The 20,434-nt window shown below is 41.5% G+C and overlaps 1 protein-coding gene across 1 annotated transcript; it reads left to right on the forward strand.

The window, feature by feature from the left end:
- The first annotated feature begins 7,807 nt into the window (after window positions 1–7,807).
- On the forward strand, window positions 7,808–18,899 carry LOC102296051 (myosin-6). Its single transcript, XM_042213607.1, has 39 exons — window positions 7,808–7,869; window positions 7,954–7,995; window positions 8,246–8,457; window positions 8,582–8,725; window positions 8,826–8,982; window positions 9,074–9,101; window positions 9,211–9,316; window positions 9,395–9,487; window positions 9,698–9,761; window positions 9,960–10,058; window positions 10,259–10,362; window positions 10,456–10,594; window positions 10,682–10,800; window positions 10,901–11,050; window positions 11,147–11,317; window positions 11,395–11,704; window positions 11,793–11,869; window positions 11,954–12,159; window positions 12,504–12,627; window positions 12,718–12,854; window positions 12,941–13,196; window positions 13,283–13,525; window positions 13,890–14,066; window positions 14,153–14,298; window positions 14,389–14,479; window positions 14,571–14,960; window positions 15,601–15,727; window positions 15,832–15,950; window positions 16,033–16,229; window positions 16,326–16,509; window positions 16,594–16,759; window positions 16,849–16,973; window positions 17,086–17,394; window positions 17,497–17,700; window positions 17,775–18,071; window positions 18,163–18,267; window positions 18,358–18,453; window positions 18,539–18,673; window positions 18,779–18,899. Exons 3-39 carry the CDS (start codon window positions 8,254–8,256, stop codon window positions 18,791–18,793), a joined length of 5,814 nt encoding a protein of 1,937 aa, XP_042069541.1. The 5' UTR covers window positions 7,808–7,869; window positions 7,954–7,995; window positions 8,246–8,253; the 3' UTR covers window positions 18,794–18,899.
- The last annotated feature ends 1,535 nt before the right edge of the window (window positions 18,900–20,434 follow it).

Raw genomic sequence — 20,434 nt, forward strand, 5'->3', positions numbered from 1 at the left:
GGCAGGACATGCAAACTAAAAATGATAACAGAATATTAGAAGAAGCCAAAATTCCTACAAAAATCTGAAAAGGAAAGCAAATAAAATGGAATCAGAAGCTATTCAATGTCGATTTTATCATCTACATTTTCTGTATTTATTCATTCACTTCTACTATGAAAAAAACTTTAAAATGTACGTACTGGTATACATGGTACAATTTTTAGATAAAAGCTGTGAATAGACTTTAAGTTTTATTCATAACTGCTAGATGGGCATCTCTGACAGGCATCACTGAGACTCTGTGAGTTATCTGTCATCGAGGACAATAGCAAGGAGATCGTCAAAAAGCCAGCTCAAGTTACGCTTCAGTGAAAGGAAGAATGGCAACAGCTCATTCAGTGAATAAGAGCTGCTGAAAGTCAGACGTGTCAGAACTACGGTCCAAAAGCTCATAAAGCATCGGACACAACTAACATTCTAAGTTGATAATAAAAATCTCTCATGTTTGTTTTTATTATTTTACATGTGAAGGTGTGAAAGAGAATTACAAAAACGTAAGAGGCATTTCCTCAGCGATGAACCATTAAAGAATTTATCAAAAGGCTTTTTTAATGTTTAAGGTCTTAGCTTTGCTCTTCTTTACAGAAGTTGGGCTGGGTCACTTACTGTCATGTCTTTCTGTAAACCATCTGACACTGCAAAGAGTGCAAACTCAACTGGAAGTACTTGCATTTAAAATGTAATACAGAGAAATTAAATTATTAGTGTAAAATGTAATTTTCAGTGAAATGACACATTCTTTCTCCTCTGAATAGCAGCTTTTGCTCCTGCAGCCCTAAGACACATCTGGTAGCAGCAGCTCTCACTCACCCATCCAAACCTGTCCAGGTGCAACTTCCTCACTTCTAAATATGCCCACCCCCCAAAAAATGTGCTGCTCCCCCCGGTGACCCGTCTTGGCAAGACTGTTCTATGTTGGTAATAATTTTAATAAACGTGCATGTAAGAGAGAGGAAGACACTCTAAAATTCGTTGAAACAGTAACTTGTTATTTATTCCTGCATCAATAATATTTTTCAGGAGCTGGACTCATCCCTCAGCTCCAGTGAAAAGAACTCTTGCTACTTCATCATACCAAGACATTTTAGACGATTAAACTTCGTGGGAACAGTTTGAGGACGGCCCCTTCCTGTTCCAACACGACTGCACACCAGTGCACAAAGCAAGGTCCATTAAGGCAAGTTTGATGTGGAAGAACTTGACTGACCTGCACAGAGTCCTGACCTCAACCTGACAGAACACCTTTAGGATGAATTAGAGCGGAGAGTGCGAGCCAGGCCTTCTCATCAAGTGTCAGAGTCTGAGCTCACACATGTGCTTCTGGAAGAATGGTCAGCTCAGCAGGAAAATGTTTACAGAGGTCAAGAGAGAAAAGCTATTCTCCCCTTTAGACGTCTACAGGACCAAGTCTTTTTGCAACCACGGCTATCGCCATCTGGTGGCTTAAAGCGAGAATGCAGGTTCAAGGCTTCGTTTTGCCTGGGGATATGATATTCTTCCTACTAGTGTGTTTAGCCTGATGAAAATTTAAACATATAAAATGAAAAAATATATATAAATAAAAAAAACCCTCAACATCTGTTAAAATCCCAAGTCAAACACAGCCCTCTCTTCAGTATACCACAATGCAGTGTTTTCATGTATAAGGCTACAAAGAAGCATGCAGACAGCTGAGACATTGTTGGGAGGCCAGGTCAAAGCTAAACCCGAGGTGTGAATTTGTGGCATTGAAAGACTTTCTCAAGTGATACAACATGATCCTGCTAAGAAATCCCTTTACATTATTCACAATTAGCACATTGTAAGTTGTTTCCTTGGACAGTGACAGCTATGTCATCTAGCCTCTCAACAACTTGTTAATCCTCTGGGTCCTTTAAGTTGTCTGGACAGGGTGATGGATCAGTTTAAGTCTTTTTAAACTCTCATTTTTACTATAAAACACTGATTTTTAAAGCTGCAAATCTGCTGTTTTAATTTGAACTGTTTGTTATTGTAGACCTATGATGTGCATGGGACCAAATATTCCACTTATTTCATCAACAAATCTGTCAGAAAGCTCCTCCTCAGATCAGCACAAATGCAATCTGTGACCACAAGATGGAGATGTTCCAAGAGTGAGCCACTCTTATCAGTTACAGCATTTTTTAAATCATAATTTATTCTGAAAGCACAAACACATTTTACATTGAAGTATTTAATGTTAGTAACAGGAAAATCAAATCAAAAGATTTTTGTTATGATCCATTAGAAACGGTCTTGTGTACTAACAGAAAAACACATTTTAATTCTGAAACTGATCATAAATGTTTTAAATGACACGTGAATGATTTTTTGTGGAATGTCGACCAAAGAGACAGAGACAGTGTTTGTGTTGCCTCTCAAAGTTCATCACGGCTAATTGATACCTGTGCTGATTAAAAAAGCAATGCATTTGGCTGGATGGAGCCTCAGCCCTTGTGGGTTGATGGAGTCTTAAATGCATTTGTCATCTGGCTGAGCTGTGCAGCAGAGCAGCTTGCTGAGTGGAACAGGCTTCATTTCTCAGAACAAAAACACTTGGGTTTTAAAAGAAACACTGCTTCCTAATCTGACTTGATCAGTAGAAAAATATCTTTCCAATCACTTTAGCACAGCTACAACAGCTGTCATGCTGAATTAAAAAAAAGAGCAATAAATGTAGTTTATTGAGTGTGTGGAGCATCAGCCTTTATGGGTTTCATTATAGTATCAAAATGGCAAAATACAACTTTAGAAACTGTGTGAATATGATGGGATGCAGTGCTGTTGATCAGGTTCCGGTTTGTGAACAGACCTGCTTTTAAAACCATAAAAGCTGGAAATGGCTTATAATGGACAGATGAAAGGTTGTCGATGGTTACACCCAATAAAGAGGATCGATTTGTTTCACTAAATCACCTAAACAAGGCATTTTGTAGAGTGTACAGCAAGTGTGCAATTTTTTCTTGAATCAACAAAGGCAATCTCCACATTTCAACTTTTTTCTCAAAATACATTTTCGACTTTAGTCTCGAAATGATCAGCAATATAGTTTTCTAACTAATGTGGCCCTAATACTCTGTCATACCCAACCTCAGTTCACATGCAGCCGCAGAAAGGCAGTCGTCTCTGAGCACGTCACCTGGCTCAGTCTGTCTCTGCAGACAGACAGCTCCGGCACCAGAGGCCTATGATGACAGCTGAGGTTGAGGATCTTAACAAAGATTGGTATGTTCCACCCTTGTAGTGCAACAATGCCCTCAAGGTTAGAGTGCTGCTCTAAACATACACCGTTAACGCTGTCTTATGAAGAACTCAGGGCAAGATGGGGAACACGGGTTGTCATCCTCTCTCCACCTGCGCAGGACCACGTTATCACCTCATAAAGTGACTGCACATTCCCACTGCTCACTTCTTTTCACTACTTAGTTCTTCCAAATGGACAAACAATTGCAGTGCATTTCTGTAGGATGTACTATAGCAGATTTTTTATCTGGCAAAAGATGAAAAAGTTTATTTGTTGAATATTTGGCAAATATTGTGAAAAGGAAAAATGACAGTGGCATACAAATTGATAATTCTTCTCATAAGTCCTTCACATGGCTCTGCCCTACACAAGCTGCCTTTAGTAGTCAATAATAATGCGATCTGTATTGTTATTGGCAACACTCGCCCTGTATTTACTTGGGATCAGATTGATAACACCACTTGCAGTTGGACTACTTTGTGTTAGCGTTGTGGTGGACTGGTGATCCATCCAGATTTTGCCTTTCACCCAGTAAAGCTGGGATCTCATGCACCTGCTGTTCTTAATCAATAACAGTTAAAGAAAAATAAATGAATGGATACTCAGAGTTGGTATTGTGAGTTAGATATTGCCAGTATAAATGTCATGCAGGTGTTTGTGTTTGTGCAAAGTTTGTTGGGGTTTAAGCCTCCAAACTTCATCATAGATCATAACCCTATAATCTGGAGGACGGCAAAATAAGGACTTTCAAAAAACAGCAAGTTTTTGATGTGCTCTTAGTTCCCTAATTGCTAAGACTTGGTAAGAATATTGATAAACAAAAATAATATATTCTGATCACCTAGTGTTCCAGTTGGGGTTTTCATTCTTGAAGACTTAGACAACAAAAGGTTACATAAAGTATCTAATGTCATTGGTGTTTAAGAAAATAATAGATATGTAAATGAAATACATCCCAAAAAGGAAATATTTAATATGCCTAAAGCAGCTAAATTCCACTGGAAAACTGGAGACCTGACAACCTTCACTCCTAGTCCCTGCTCTGACATCCTGTATTATCTCCAAACAACTGTATATCATCACTCAGGTGCATTACAAGGTGAAGTTGAAGCTGCTGTACATAAAGCAGACAGCCAAGGTAGCTGATGTAAGGAGAACATCAGAGCATGTTAGCTGACCCTTCAAACAGTACAGGACAGCTGAGAGCTGAGTGTGGAACTGACAGGGAACATTATGTAAGGGCTAATAAGACTACTTGAGGTGAGGCCCTTGAATGTGGAGCATTCAAGTGTTGAAAGAGTCTTGTTATACAGTGCAGGGGTCTTGGAAGAGAAGATTCCTTCTCTAAGTCTAAGAGAAATTATCACTGTGTAGACAGTCTCACACTTTGCACGGTGAAGAAATACTTCTTGTGATCCTGGTGACAGCAGCAGACACTTGTGAATTCAAACGATTTCTCCACCATGATCATATATCAGGTATTTCTCTTTACAATGACAGAAACTGATCTTTTACTCAAGAGGCTGTGATGATTAGTGAAAAGGACTCACGCGCGCACACACACGATGGTTTGCGTCACTGTTGAGAGGGGCTGCGGCCGTATGGAGTGCCTGCTTTGACTTAAGCTCGGCAGAAGGAATCCCAAAACAATTTCACAGGTTTATCTTTGTCCTCAAGGGTAAATGGAAGGAAACAATGTCAGGCCAACAAGATGAAGCGTGGGGGTGACAGAATGAAGTAGCAGTTACGGTACCAGTATATAAGGTGGTGACCTGGCCTTGCCGAACAACAGCTGCAAACACGATAATGCTCACACTCAAATTTGGGTTGGATTTAGAGTGTGAACATGCAGAAAAATGAACAAAAGCTCGACTTGAATATAAAACAGATTCTTTTTTGTATCTCAACATCCTCATCGACTCCTCTTTTAGCTAGATTGTTATGCAAAGTGGAGATAAATGGCACAAAGCCAGTGAGTGTGAGGGTCTAAGTAAGTCTGACATCGCGTGTCACTATGCCTTGGCTGTCAGTTTCGGTGCCAGTGACATTTGTAGAGGCTTTATGAACGTCATGCGGCCATCTCAGAGCTCAAGGACAAAAGGAAGAAAACAACAGGCTATAAACACTTGCCCACTTTGATTTCAAGATTATTGTGCTGGGGAAGCAGCAACTAATAGTAAACCTGATGTATATTTATTGTATTCCACTTGTAGTATGCTGGCACTGTATATTCCTTGATAGTAAAGCAAAATAAAAATAACAGAGTTTAAAGACTGGAGTCAGGTGGGAATCAACCAACTTTTCAGGTTATTAAGGATGGACTGGAGAAGTGTCGTGGGCAGGAATGTCATAGGGTGGAATGATTGCAGTTGACACATTTTCAAATTGAGGTCGGGCTTTGGGAAGGCCATTAGAGAAGCTTAATGTTAGCCTGTTTTATCCATCCTACAACAGTTTTGGTTTGAGTTTGAGATCGTTGTCCACTTGGAATACCCAACACTGGTTGTGGTTAAACTATTTAGCGTTTGATTTGAGGTGTTGAAGCTCAAGAATTTGCTGGTAGTCCTTTTTTATTATTCCATCCACTTGCAATGTGCAATGTACCAGTGGCAGCAAAACAGGACCACCACCATGCTTGACAGTTGGTACAGTGTATTTAGGACTGAAAACATCACCTTTACTTCTCCAAACATACCTCTTGCCATTATGGCCAAATAGCTTAACCTTTGTCTGGTCTGACCATAAATCTTTTCTCCACGAGCCATTTGCCTCGTCCATGTGGGCAGTCGCAAATTTCAGTCGAGCTTGAAGCAGGAGCTTCTTCTTCAGTGAAGAAGAAATGGCACATAGAGACCATCCAAACTTTTGTGCATCTACAATTCTCCCTCTTAGATCTTCACTGGTTTCATTGGACTTTTGCATGTTTCTGAGTGCTGCCAACCAATCCTTTTTTTTAAAGAAACACTACGAGTTGTAGTCGATCATGATCACTAAGATAAAGTTAACAGGCAATGTGCAATGTTCAGCACCCTTAATTAAAAGATTTAAGTGAGTGTTTGTATAAAGTTACCAAAGTTACCAAAGTTATCATGACATTCATGATGAATTTATGTAAAATGCTTACCAGCACTTTCACTACCTGAAATTCTGATTAGAGGCCTTTAATCTGCAGAACAAGAGGAGCAAGAACATGTGTAATATTATTCTGACTGATGAACAATGTACCTGTCATGTGGTGTCTAGCACCAGTTTATTGGCATCGGGCCTGCTGGGTGCTGTGGGCTGCAGAGTGCATCTCTATGCCTGATTGGACTGGGATCTGGGGAGTGTGGGCCTACAGCTCTTTGTTGTGTTCCTTGAATTTTCATGAAAATTTCTTCTGTTTTTCCTTTTTGGTACAATGTCCTTCAGGTTTGTGTGTGTATGTTTGGTTTGCAACAATGCTTAGTTGGGTAGTCAAGTAACATCCACAACAATGCACTTTAACACTGACGCTATTCACGTCACCTGTCAGGCTTTGATGTTTCGGCTGCTCATTGTATGTTCAAGCAGCAGCTCGAACAACCCACCAGGGCGGCTGCTGCGTATAGGAAGGCCTGTCAAGCTTCCTCATAAGTGTTGACTGCAGAAGGACACAAGACAGCTGGGAATGAAACTCAGCACCGCCTGCGATGTGCCGAGGAGTGGTGCGCTGGGTGCAGACAGCCAACTGTCAAGACCCACAAGGTCACGGTGAACCTCAAAGTGTGAAGTTGTTAATGTCGAAAGGTTTTGTGCTTCTTGAGGAGGGCTTCAGGTGGTCCATTCAATAAACGTGTGATTTAAGGATCTTCTCTTGCTAATGTGACACTTATTTACAGCACTGGCTGCGGTGTCATTAGTAACGCCTATATGGGGGAGGTAGTAAGTGTCCTTTGTGTGCTAAATGTATTTCCTTACAGCATGGCCACTTAGACCGTTGAAAGCAAGCAGCTGTCACTCCCGACCTTTTACTATAGATGGAGGAGGGTCATCTGAGGCCCACTGGGAGGCAAAGGACTACCAGAAGGAATCCAAGTCAAAAATTCACAGGGTTTATCTTTGTCCTCCAGGACAATAGAAGACAATACCACAGTCACAAGACACGCAGACAGTGCTTACAGTAGCAGTGACCAGGCACGTAAGAAACTAATAACAGAATTTAGACTTTAATAACAAAAAAACACGAGTCAATGATTCTCATTTAAGACAATAAAATGTGTGGAAATGGGTTTAATATAATGAAAATAACATAAATGATTCATATAAGAGTCAGAGCTATTTTTAATGTTTTTTTTAAGTGATTTTCTTGCTTTTCTCACAATTGAAGGACAGAACTAAAACAGATGCTGATAGAGGACAAGCTAATTAAGCTTCGGCTACAATAGCCAATGGCTATATTTGTCCACACCTTTATCTCCAAATACAGGTGTTTCTTTTTTGATCCCTTTGTGTTCTGGCATCATGCCTTTTAGGGCGGCTGTGTGCTGAGGCACTGCCTCCTGGATGTTTAAAAAGAGGAGGTCAGAGAGACGGGAGAATGGACAGAATCACACCATCTACAGGTAAGCATACACACATTTTATAATAACATAACTATAAGTACATGTACTGAAAATGCATTTCCTTTTGTCGTCTTGTCTTTCTAGAGACCCAGTAAACTTTCATCAAGGGAAAGGAAGAGAAAACAGGTAAACAGCTCCATGCTTTTCCTTTTTCAAACCAAACTTTTACTAGACTCAGAATGACATTTATGTCTGTACTACTGTAGCTTGTGGTCGTAGTTCTTAGTTAACAACATTTTTATGATATAATTACTAATTATTACCGTTAAACTATTTGCAAAAATACATTACAATTAAATCAGCTTACAAATTCTCCCAATACCATCCAAGAAAGATGTAACCAACACGCTTTTAAACCCACACTCTTGCCTCGCAGCTTTCAGGATGTCAAGTGACGCCATCATGGCGGAGTTTGGGTCGGCAGCTTCCTTCCTGAGAAAGTCGGAGAAGGAGCGTTTGGAAGCTCAGACCAGACCTTTCGACATGAAAAAGTTTTGTTTTGTACCCGACCCCGAGGTGGAGTACGTCAAAGCCTCAGTCATGAGCAGGGACGGTGACAAAGTTACCGTCGAAACTGAGTTTGGAAAGGTTAGTGTGTCATATTTACATCAGCTGAATAAAAACTGAAACATTAGTTGAGATTAAGAACTTACACCTCTGACGGGTTTTACAGTTTGATTTAAGGTCACTGCTTTTTGTTAAACCCTTTTAGACCGTCACCCATAAGGAGGCAGATATCCATCCTCAGAACCCGCCAAAGTTTGATAAAATTGAGGACATGGCGATGTTCACCTTCCTCCATGAACCGGCTGTGCTGTTTAACCTCAAAGAGCGTTACGCAGCGTGGATGATCTACGTGAGTAGTAACCACAAGCCCGGAGATATCTGCATAGCATGAAATCTGTAGCTTAATCTAAAAGAAACCAAATAAAACTTGCGTAAATCTTCTTCCACAGACCTACTCAGGACTGTTCTGTGTAACTGTCAACCCCTACAAGTGGCTGCCAGTGTACGATAAGTCGGTGGTCGCTGCCTACAGAGGAAAGAAGAGGAGTGAAGCTCCTCCTCACATCTACTCCATCTCTGACAATGCCTACCAGTATATGCTTTCTGGTATGTTCACCTTGTATACAGGACTTTGTAACGGTCTCTCTGAGACATTTAAAAAGATAACTTCTAACATTTATTCTCATAAATCTTGCAGACAGAGAAAACCAGTCAATCCTTATCACGTAAGTCAGTCCCGATAACCAGATCTTTTTTTTTTATTATTAAGACTGTGTTTAAGCTGTTACAGAGATGTCTCACAAGCTCACATACATAACTGGTTTTTATCCCCAGTGGAGAATCTGGTGCAGGAAAGACTGTGAACACCAAGAGAGTCATCCAGTACTTTGCCAGCATTGCAGCGGTTTCTGGCAAGAAGGATGAAAAACAGGAGAAAAAGGTTGGTGTGATGTGATATTTTGAAAGCGTTATAAATACAGTTTAGATGACTAAAACTTTCTATGCTTTACATCTGCAGGGCACCCTGGAGGATCAGATCATCCAGGCCAATCCTGCTCTGGAGGCGTTTGGAAATGCCAAGACCATCAGGAATGACAACTCCTCCAGATTTGTGAGTTCACTTGTTTTGAGGGAACTGCTCTACAGTTCATGCCAGCTCCACTTTCATTCTTTATGCTAACAAATGTCAACACATTTAAGTACAGAGTACAAAACACCAACAGTGAGTTAAGTGAACATTTCAGGCAGGCTTTACAAAATCCTGGATATCCTCTTCATTCGTCACTGTCCTCACTGGGTTCAATCCTATATATCCTCACAGGGTAAATTTATTCGAATCCACTTCGGAGTCAGTGGAAAATTGTCTTCTGCTGACATTGAGACATGTGAGTATGCTGTGACATCATCATAAGCCAAATAATTTTTTCAAGATTTGCATGGTGCTGTGTTTAGAGCACACGATGTGTTCTACTTAATTACATTAACTTTGTTTTCTAGTTTCCTATTTTGATGAGATTTCCTGTAGGTTTCAACAAAGTGGCATACAATTACTGTTCTACCTTTACATTTTTTTTCTTTTATAGATTTGCTGGAGAAGTCTCGTGTCACCTATCAGCTCAAGGCTGAGCGGGACTATCACATCTTCTACCAGATTCTGTCCCAGCAGAAACCAGAGCTGCTGGGTGAGTGCTGAATAATAAGCTGGGTAGAAGGGTGACCCAAAATCCAAGTGGTCAGCATCAGATCCAATAGCATGGCTGTATTTTCCCACTGCAAACTACCCGTGTATTCTGTGTGTAATTCCTGTCTTTTGATCCACTGTCCATACCAGAATAAAGCAGAATGTAGTCACATAGATTGCAATCTTTCTTTTCTCTGGCAGAAATGCTGTTGATCACCAACAACCCCTATGACTACGCCTACATCTCCCAAGGAGAAACAACCGTAGCTTCTATCAATGATTCTGAAGAGCTGATGGCTACTGATGTGAGTGAAACAGAGCATAGTGGAAAATACAAATCCTCAAAGCTATATACATATTCAGCAATAACAAACGGAAATGCAATTTTCTTGTTTTAGGAAGCTTTTGATGTCCTGGGCTTCACCCAAGAGGAGAAGAATGGCATTTACAAGCTGACCGGTGCCATCATGCATTATGGAAACATGAAATTCAAACAGAAGCAGCGAGAAGAACAAGCGGAGCCTGATGGCACTGAGGGTCAGAACAGAAATAAAACCTCAGCAGAGTAACTATATAACAGTATAACTACAGAAAATAATGCTTTAATACAACATCCGTTTACAGATGTCGACAAAGCGGCATATCTTATGGGCCTAAACTCTGCTGACCTCATCAAGGGGCTGTGCCACCCAAGAGTTAAAGTAGGCAACGAGTGGGTCACCAAAGGTCAAAGTGTGCAGCAGGTGAGATGAAATAAAAGGAACCTCACAGTTCTGTGAGTACTTAAAGAATACAACAAATTTAAACTTTGATTTAATTGCTTTCATGTTTTCTTTTTTTAAGGTGTACTACTCTATCGGTGCTCTGGCCAAGTCAGTGTACGAGAAAATGTTCTTGTGGATGGTGGTGAGAATCAACCAATCTCTGGATACTAAACAACCTCGTCAGTACTTCATTGGTGTGCTTGATATTGCTGGATTTGAGATCTTTGATGTGAGTGTTAAAGGGTTTAAGGACATCTTACACAATATTTATGGAAAAATGTCCTTCCTGTATAATGTATATGAAATCTGACTCTCACTTTTTTAGTTCAACACCTTCGAGCAGCTTTGCATCAACTACACCAATGAGAAGCTGCAGCAGTTCTTCAACCATCACATGTTTGTACTGGAGCAAGAAGAGTACAAGAAAGAGGGCATCGTTTGGGAGTTCATTGACTTTGGCATGGACTTGGCAGCCTGCATTGAACTCATTGAAAAGGTTGGTGTGTTCAAACTTGGTCATTTTGACAGCTTTTGTGTATAATAGTCTAACATCTTATCCATCCTTTATTAAAGCCCATGGGCATCATGTCCATCCTTGAAGAGGAGTGCATGTTCCCCAAAGCTTCAGATTCGACATTCAAAGCCAAGTTGTATGACAACCATCTGGGTAAAAGTCCTAACTTCCAGAAGCCCAGAGTTGTTAAAGGAAAAGCAGAGGCTCATTTCTCTCTCATCCACTATGCTGGTACTGTTGACTACAACATCACTAACTGGCTGGAGAAGAACAAGGACCCGCTCAATGAGACCGTGGTTGGACTCTATCAGAAGTCCACTCTGAAGTTACTCTCAATGCTGTTCATGGGGTATGCGGGTGCAGAGTCCAGTAAGCACTTTTGGGTTTTTTGCTCTGTAAATTTTCCATCATTTAAGAAAATCACAGTGATATTTATATAACATGTAACTCCATGCAGCCCAAGATGGAGGAGGCAAAGGAAAGGGAGGAAAGAAGAAAGGTTCTTCCTTCCAGACGGTGTCTGCGCTGCACAGGGTAAAAAATGCCTAAAGTTGGGAAGGTTTTGTAGGTTTAGCCTACAGTGCGGACCTACTGATGATTTCCTTCTTACTTTTACAGGAGAATCTGAATAAACTCATGACCAACCTCAGGTCAACTCACCCTCATTTTGTGCGCTGCATCATCCCCAATGAGACCAAGACTCCTGGGGCGATGGAGAATCCTCTGGTCATGCACCAGCTACGCTGTAACGGTGTGCTGGAAGGGATCAGGATCTGCAGGAAGGGATTTCCCAACAGGATTCAGTATGGAGACTTCAAACAAAGGCAAGAAAAACATCATCTGTTGTTCTTTCGTACAATAGCAGCGATAGAAGGTTTTCATATATTTCTAGTCTTTAAACGTTTTTCCCCTGGCAGCTTAAGGTTGACACGTTTTCCCTATTGGTTGCTTTTAGCAATTGTTTGCAACATTGTAGTTTCCCTTCTCAAGGGGCTTTTAGACAAAAACACTAACTTTCAGAAATCCTGTTCTCTGGCGCTGCTGGCAAATGCTGGGAAACACATTGTAACCCCACACTTTGGGTTGTTTGCCTTCCTATTGTTATTCTTCTTTCTTTTTTTCCACTTCATTCAGTTATTGTAATAATGCTATGGCTGTATCGTTTCAGATATCGCATCTTGAACCCCAGTGCTATTCCTGAAGGGCAGTTCATTGACAACAAAAAAGCCTCAGAAAAACTTCTGGGGTCATTGGATATTGATCACGAGCAGTACAAGCTGGGGCACACAAAGGTTTGTTTCGCCAACTATATTAACAAAGAAAAGGTTTAACTTTTTTTCTGTGCAGTAAAAAAACAATGAAAACCACTCTGTCACTATCAGGTGTTCTTCAAAGCTGGTCTGCTTGGTGTTCTTGAAGAGATGAGAGATGATCGTCTCGCTCTCATCATTACTGGAATTCAAGCGAGATCCAGAGGACTGCTCGCCAGGATTGAGTTCCAGAAAATTGTTGAGCGCAGGTTGGTGCCAAAGTCTTCATATTTAACATGAAGATAACATTACATTAAGATAAAAATGAACCTGAACTGTCTGATACATCCCACAGGGATGCCTTACTCGTGATCCAGTGGAACATTCGTGCCTTCATGGGTGTCAAAAATTGGCCCTGGATGAAGATGTTCTTTAAGATTAAACCTCTGCTGAAATCAGCTGAGACTGAGAAGGAGATGGCAAACATGAAAGAGGAGTTTACAAAGCTCAAAGAGGCATATGCCAAATCTGAAGCCCGCAAGAAGGAGCTGGAGGAAAAAATGGTCACCCTTCTCCAAGAGAAGAATGACTTACAGCTCCAAGTCCAATCTGTAAGATACATTAGTCAACTAAAACGTACGTGGACGTGATACATAACTGTAATAAATAACAATACTGTTTAATTTCTTGCATTTAGGAGCAAGACAATCTTTCAGATGCTGAAGAGCGCTGTGAGGGTCTGATTAAGAGCAAGATTCAGCTTGAGGCTAAAGTCAAAGAGCTGACAGAGAGACTCGAGGATGAAGAGGAGATGAATGCAGAGCTAACTGCTAAGAAAAGGAAGCTGGAGGATGAGTGTTCAGAGCTTAAGAAGGACATTGATGATTTAGAGCTGACTCTGGCTAAAGTGGAAAAGGAAAAGCATGCCACTGAGAACAAGGTATGAAACACATCCAATCATGTTCACAAATTATAAAACGACTTATAATGATGAGTATTTTACCACCCTTTAGCTCAGTGTTATAGCATCTCAGACTAACTGTTCTTTATTCTAAAACTAAAATAGTTTGGATTTGATAGCGAGTATCACTGGACTTTGATCCGGTTGCCATAAACATATATTTGAATGAATGCTGATACTGATTGTCTTCAGCTATGAGGTGGAATTGTCACGTCAATGTCCACAGATTATTGTTATCATGGATGGACTACAAATCATTCATTGGCATTTAAAAGAGTTTTTATGTGGTGAAAAATGTCTCCATGTACCAGAGTAAATACTCTTTCTGTGATCTTATTCTAAGGTGAAAAATCTGACTGAAGAAATGGCAGCTTTGGATGAAATCATTACTAAGCTGACCAAAGAGAAGAAAGCTCTTCAGGAGGCCCACCAGCAAACGCTGGATGACTTGCAGAGTGAGGAAGACAAAGTCAACTCTCTGACCAAGGCCAAAGTCAAGCTGGAGCAGCAAGTCGATGACGTAAGCCTATTAAACGCAGATATTTCACTGAGATAAGCTGTCAAATTCTTGCAATGAGATTATGGAGTAACTCTTTTGCCCTTCAGCTTGAAGGATCATTGGAACAAGAGAAGAAGGTGAGGATGGATTTAGAAAGAGCCAAGAGAAAACTGGAAGGGGACCTGAAGCTAACCCAAGAAAACATAATGGATCTGGAGAATGACAAGCAGCAGCTAGAGGAAAAACTCAAAAAGTAACACTACACTTTAAAAATCACAGAAATAACCCACTGTTTGACAAAAAAAGCTGCTTACTAATTCTAAAACACTGTCATTGAATGTAGGAAGGATTTTGAAATTAGTCAGCATCTCAGTAAAATTGAGGATGAGCAGGCAATGAGTGCTCAGCTCCAGAAGAAACTGAAGGAGTTACAGGTAACAGCGGGTTTTTATTTATGTCTTATTTTGTCTTTATTTTGTGAGTCCTATATTAATTTTTTAAATGAATCTGGTAAATTCAATCAAGGCCCGCATTGAGGAGCTAGAGGAAGAACTGGAGGCAGAGCGAGCTGCCCGGGCCAAGGTGGAGAAACAGAGGGCTGACTTGGCCAGGGAGCTGGAGGAGATCAGCGAAAGGCTGGAGGAGGCTGGAGGAGCCACCGCTGCCCAGATCGAGGTGAACAAGAAGAGGGAGGCCGAGTTCCAGAAGATGCGCAGGGACCTTGAGGAAGCCACTCTGCACCATGAAGCCACTGCTGCCGCACTGAGAAAGAAGAATGCCGACAGCGTGGCTGATCTGGGTGAGCAGATCGACAACTTGCAAAGAGTCAAGCAGAAGCTGGAGAAAGAGAAGAGCGAGCTCAAACTGGAGCTGGATGATGTCGTCTCCAACATGGAGCAGCTTGCCAAAGCTAAAGTAAGATGTCCAAAGCAAACAAATGGTTTTTTGACAATGTTTTGCATTTTTTGCTGTCTTTTTTTGTAAAAATTTAATTAGTCTTACTAAATGTAATCCCTAAAGATCAAAATCACTCTGATATCAGTGTGATGAGCATTTTCAATTTTAATATTAGTGACTTAAGTTACATAAGAGTGTTTATACACTGATTGCATAAGCATAAGCAGGTCAACCCATATTGACATGTTCAGTACTTTGGTTTATGATGGCTGTTTAAGATGGTGTTTAAACTGTCTCCCTCCAAAACTGACACCAGTTCCCTTAGCCTCTGTATTTTTTCTTCAGTTGTGATTATTGCGGTGACAAACTAAACTTATATAGTAAAACTTTTTTCTTAACAAGTTAGCATGCTTGCATTGTCATTACAGGCCCATTAGCCTTCTGTGATCAGTGTGTAATTCAGCACATTGTTATGCTAAGTTTACCAGCTTACAGTTTTAATGCTAAGCTAGGCTAACTGTCTTGGGTTTAGCTCTAACTTGCTGACAATCTTACTGGTGTAAATAAGGAAACAATAGCTTTCCTAATGTGATTCGTGGTATAATGGTACATGTTGATATAACAGCTTACATTCTAATATGGAAATCCTTTCACTCAGAGCAACCTGGAGAAAATGTGTCGCACTCCGGAGGATCAAGTGAGCGAATACAAGACAAAATCAGAGGAGGCCCAACGTTCCATCAATGACTTCACAATGCAAAAAGCAAAGTTTCAAACTGAAAATGGTAACGTGATCCTAAAGAGGTCCAAGTTGCTAGAGCACCATTACATTCGGAACAATGGGGATAGGAGCGAGAGAAAAAAACTAAAATAAACCCTCATTTTGCAGGTGAGCTCACCAGGCAGCTAGAAGAGAAGAACTCTTTGGTGTCCCAGCTGACCAGAGCGAAGCTCTCATATACCCAGCAGATTGAAGACCTCAAGAGGCAGCTGGAGGAGGAAGTCAAGGTATTCAAGAACTGTTTCTTTTTAAATACAAAACTAAATATCTACTGGCAAAATGACTTGACTTACTACTGCTTGATCCTAGGCCAAGAATGCACTTGCCCATGCAGTGCAGTCTGCTCGCCATGACTGTGATTTGCTGAGGGAGCAGTTTGAGGAAGAGCAGGAAGCCAAAGCTGAGCTCCAACGCAGCATGTCCAAGGCCAACTCTGAGGTGGCTCAGTGGAGAACCAAGTATGAAACTGATGCCATCCAAAGGACAGAGGAGCTGGAAGAAGCAAAGTAAGGACTCAGTATGAATTCCCTGTGATATCTTATTAGTATCTTATCCATCTTATCTGTGATGATCTGAAACTTCTGTTGTATGTTTGTTATTAGGAAAAAGCTAGCTCAAAGGTTACAGGATGCTGAGGAAGCTGTGGAAGCTGCTAATGCAAAATGCTCCTCCCTGGAGAAAACCAAACACAGGCTTCAGGGTGAAATCGAGGATCTGATGGTGGATGTGGAGAGATCTAATGCTGCTGCTGCTGCTCTGGACAAGAAGCAAAGAAACTTTGACAAGGTAACATCACACGAGAAAGAAAAACTAGCATGCCACTAAAAATTGAACATATAAAATGAACTACTTTTTGTGGTATTCACTCAGGTCCTTGCTGAGTGGAAGCAGAAGTATGAGGAGTCTCAAGCTGAGCTGGAAGGTGCCCAGAAGGATGCTCGTTCTCTCAGCACTGAACTCTTCAAATTGAAGAACTCCTATGAAGAGGCTCTGGAACATCTGGAGACCATGAAACGAGAAAACAAGAATCTCCAAGGTTGGAAGATATCATTTGAACACGATTTATCCTTTCACGTGACAGTGGACAGAGTAAATGGTACCACTAAATGAATCTTTGCTCTACAGAGGAAATTTCTGACCTGACTGAGCAACTTGGTGAGGGAGGAAAAAACATCCATGAGCTGGAGAAGATCCGCAAACAGCTGGAGCAAGAGAAGGCAGAGATACACACTGCTCTGGAGGAAGCTGAGGTGATTTTTTTTTTTTAAAAATATGACTTTATGGATGAGCTTTATTGCCTTTCTTAAATTTTCTCACTCCGAATGCTATGAGAGAGAGACCATTATCTACTATTTCCGACAGGGTACCCTTGAGCATGAAGAGGGTAAGATCCTTCGAGCTCAGCTGGAGTTCAATCAAGTGAAAGCTGACATGGAGCGCAAGCTGACGGAGAAGGACGAGGAGATGGAGCAGGCCAAGCGAAACCATCAGAGGGTGACGGACACTCTGCAGAGCTCGCTGGAGGCTGAGATTCGCAGCAGAAACGAGGCTCTTAGACTAAAGAAGAAGATGGAGGGGGATCTAAATGAGATGGAGATCCAACTGAGCCAGGCCAACAGGCAGGCAGCAGAGGCCCAGAAGCAGCTCAAGGGAGTCCACGCTCACCTGAAGGTGATGCTTCAGTTACTTACTTGCATTTTTAAACCGAGAAACAAGATAAAGCCTGAGATACATTTTTGGAAAATGTTATCATTTTAAATTCTATCACGACAGGACTCACAGCTGCAGCTGGATGAAGCTCTCCGTGCCAATGATGACCTGAAGGAGAACATTGCCATCGTGGAGAGACGTAACAACCTGATGCAGGCTGAGCTCGATGAGCTGAGGGCTTTGGTGGAGCAGACCGAACGGGGTCGGAAGCTGGCCGAGCAGGAGCTGCTGGATGTCAGCGAGCGAGTTCAGCTGCTGCACTCGCAGGTATGTCTGCAACACTGCAAACGCTATCCTGCAAGATAATATTGCGTGCTAAAGCTGCCTGATTCTCCCGGCAGAACACCAGCCTCTTGAACCAAAAGAAGAAGCTGGAGAGTGACACAGCTCAGCTTCAGAATGAGGTGGAGGAGGCTGTGCAGGAATGCAGAAATGCTGAGGAGAAGGCAAAGAAGGCCGTTACTGATGCTGCCATGATGGCGGAGGAGCTGAAGAAGGAGCAAGACACCAGTGCCCACCTGGAGCGTATGAAGAAAAACATGGAACAAACCATCAAAGATCTGCAGCACCGCCTGGATGAGGCCGAGCAGATAGCTATGAAAGGTGGAAAGAAGCAGGTCCAGAAGCTGGAGTCCAGGGTAAATGTTTCAGAACTTGGAGTGCTGTAAAATAGAGGAGTTGGTGACTTTAACAGTCTTACAAAGGATAAATTGATGGCTTCTTTTCCAGGTGAGAGAGCTGGAAAATGAGTTGGAAATTGAGCAAAGGAAAAGCAGCGACTCTGTGAAGGGCATCCGGAAGTATGAGCGGCGCATCAAAGAGTTGACCTACCAGGTAAACTCCAGGCTCTGTTCCTCTGTGATGCAAAAAATAAATAAAGGTTCTGGTATAATGAGCAGCACGTCCTGTGTAATGATTTAACAGACTGAGGAGGACAAGAAGAATCTGAACCGCCTGCAGGACCTGGTGGATAAACTGCAGCTGAAAGTGAAATCCTACAAGAGGGCTGCAGAGGAGGCTGTAAGCAAAATTATAGAAGCTTTATTTATGGAATATTCATGGATGAGCCTCCACTGGAGTTACATACTCCTGTCTTCATTTTCAGGAGGAGCAGTCCAATGCAAACCTTAGCAAGCTGCGCAAGTTGCAGCACGAGCTGGAGGAAGCAGGGGAGCGGGCCGACATAGCAGAGTCTCAGGTCAACAAGCTGAGAGCAAAGAGCCGTGACTCCGGAGCTAAGGTCAGTCATGCAAAATAGGTCCAACATTTTATTTAAAAACCTGTAATTCTTTTGAAAACAAACAGAAAACACTTTAAAATGTGATCATCATTTCTGTCTTTACAGAAAGGAGAAGAGTAAACCCACCACTCACCGGGTTTTCATGGCTGCAGTTAAAATGTAGTGCTGTAGCTCTTATTGTCCATGTAGCCTGAGTGCAATAAAGAATAAACGAGTTCTGAAAGCACCCCTATTCTCTGCTGTGTATTTGTATAATACAGTTAAAAGCATGCAAAACCTCCACCACAGTAACACAACCGTGAAACGACAACTGAGTTAGTCTTCGAGCCTCCACAAACCTTTGGATGTTTCTGAAATATAAGATAATAAGAGTGCAGACTTGTAAAAACAGCACAGCTAGTCAGACACGACCAATAAAAAGAAATCGAATAAACTTCTTTTTAGTTATGCATCGGCCGTGAAGATTAAAATATTAAGTCTCTGGATGAACTTGAACTTTGAACCTCAAGTTTATTCTGCTCATAAACTAAAGCGTGTCTTTGCTCACCTGTGATCCATGTTTGCAAACCAGTCCTGGACTAAAGCACAATAACGGCCATGCTTATCTTACGACTTCATGGCATTTCTTTCTAACAGTAACAGATGACTCCCCCAGAGGGCGCTGCAGTCTCGCACATAAAGCAGTGCATGAAATGAAGAGCACATAATCACCACTGGATAGCCAAATAACATGGACTCATTTCTCCATGATACTGAAGGAGGAAATGAAGTAAAACATTTTTTTTCCTCTCTAAATTTTCTAAACTACAAAGTTTAGGGTGAATTTGTGAATAAACCTTAAATTCTACCTGAATCCAAGTAAAACAGAAAAAACAATGAGTGGAAATACTTCAAAAACAGACTGCTTGTCATGAGGGTTACAATATTGATGATATAATAGGGTCAAAGTAAATGTATTAATTACATGATATAAAGGTTACCTACCTTACAACATAACCTCATAAAGAAAACAATAGAAGAAAAAACATTATTGTAACTGAAACCGTTTCCAAAGCAGTCCTTCTCGTTTGTTAACCGCTGCTGAATAGCTGCACCTGCAGTAACAAAACATTTTCCTGTTTGATGCCAACGCGGCTGCGTCCATGCTGGAGCTCCATATTAAAGAGACCAAAACATGTTTGTTTATTGTCAGGTGCAACCTAATACTGCTCTCACATGTGATCTGCAGCTCTCATACCAAACAGACGGCAGGCACTCGGAGTGTCGAGATGCCTACAGTGACTCAGATCTCCATTTTTCCGTTGCAGATCCCAGACTTTCATGCGGGCCTACATTGGGGGCGTAAACTTCATAATGGCGGTGCAGTGGTGAGCTCTGTGTGGGCTTCCTTGGGGTGCTCTCTTTCCACAGTCAGTCAAAAAGTCTTTGTGTGGTCTGTGAGGCTAAGGAAGTCCAATATAAATACAGCCCCCTGTACTGAACATCTAAAAAACAAAAACATTGATTACTGCAGATACTGACCCTTTACACCTTCGGTGTACAATTACACTTCCTCCGGTACACTCCCATGTGCAACAGCCTGATTCAGCGCTTTAATACTAATTTAAACCTTATCAGTTAGACTCCTATCTGTGTCTTTATCAGAGAGTTCTAGGCCTGACTTTGCTCTGGGCGAGGCCGTTGTCTGAAAAAGGCGTTTCACCTCCTTTTTACACTTTCCCCTTTTATGACATAAGATGGAAAACCACATTCAACTGCTCT

The sequence above is a fragment of the Haplochromis burtoni genome, unplaced genomic scaffold (genome assembly GCF_018398535.1).
Source record: "Haplochromis burtoni strain Fernald_Lab_line unplaced genomic scaffold, NCSU_Asbu1 Contig_460, whole genome shotgun sequence".
Taxonomy (NCBI): domain Eukaryota; kingdom Metazoa; phylum Chordata; class Actinopteri; order Cichliformes; family Cichlidae; genus Haplochromis; species Haplochromis burtoni.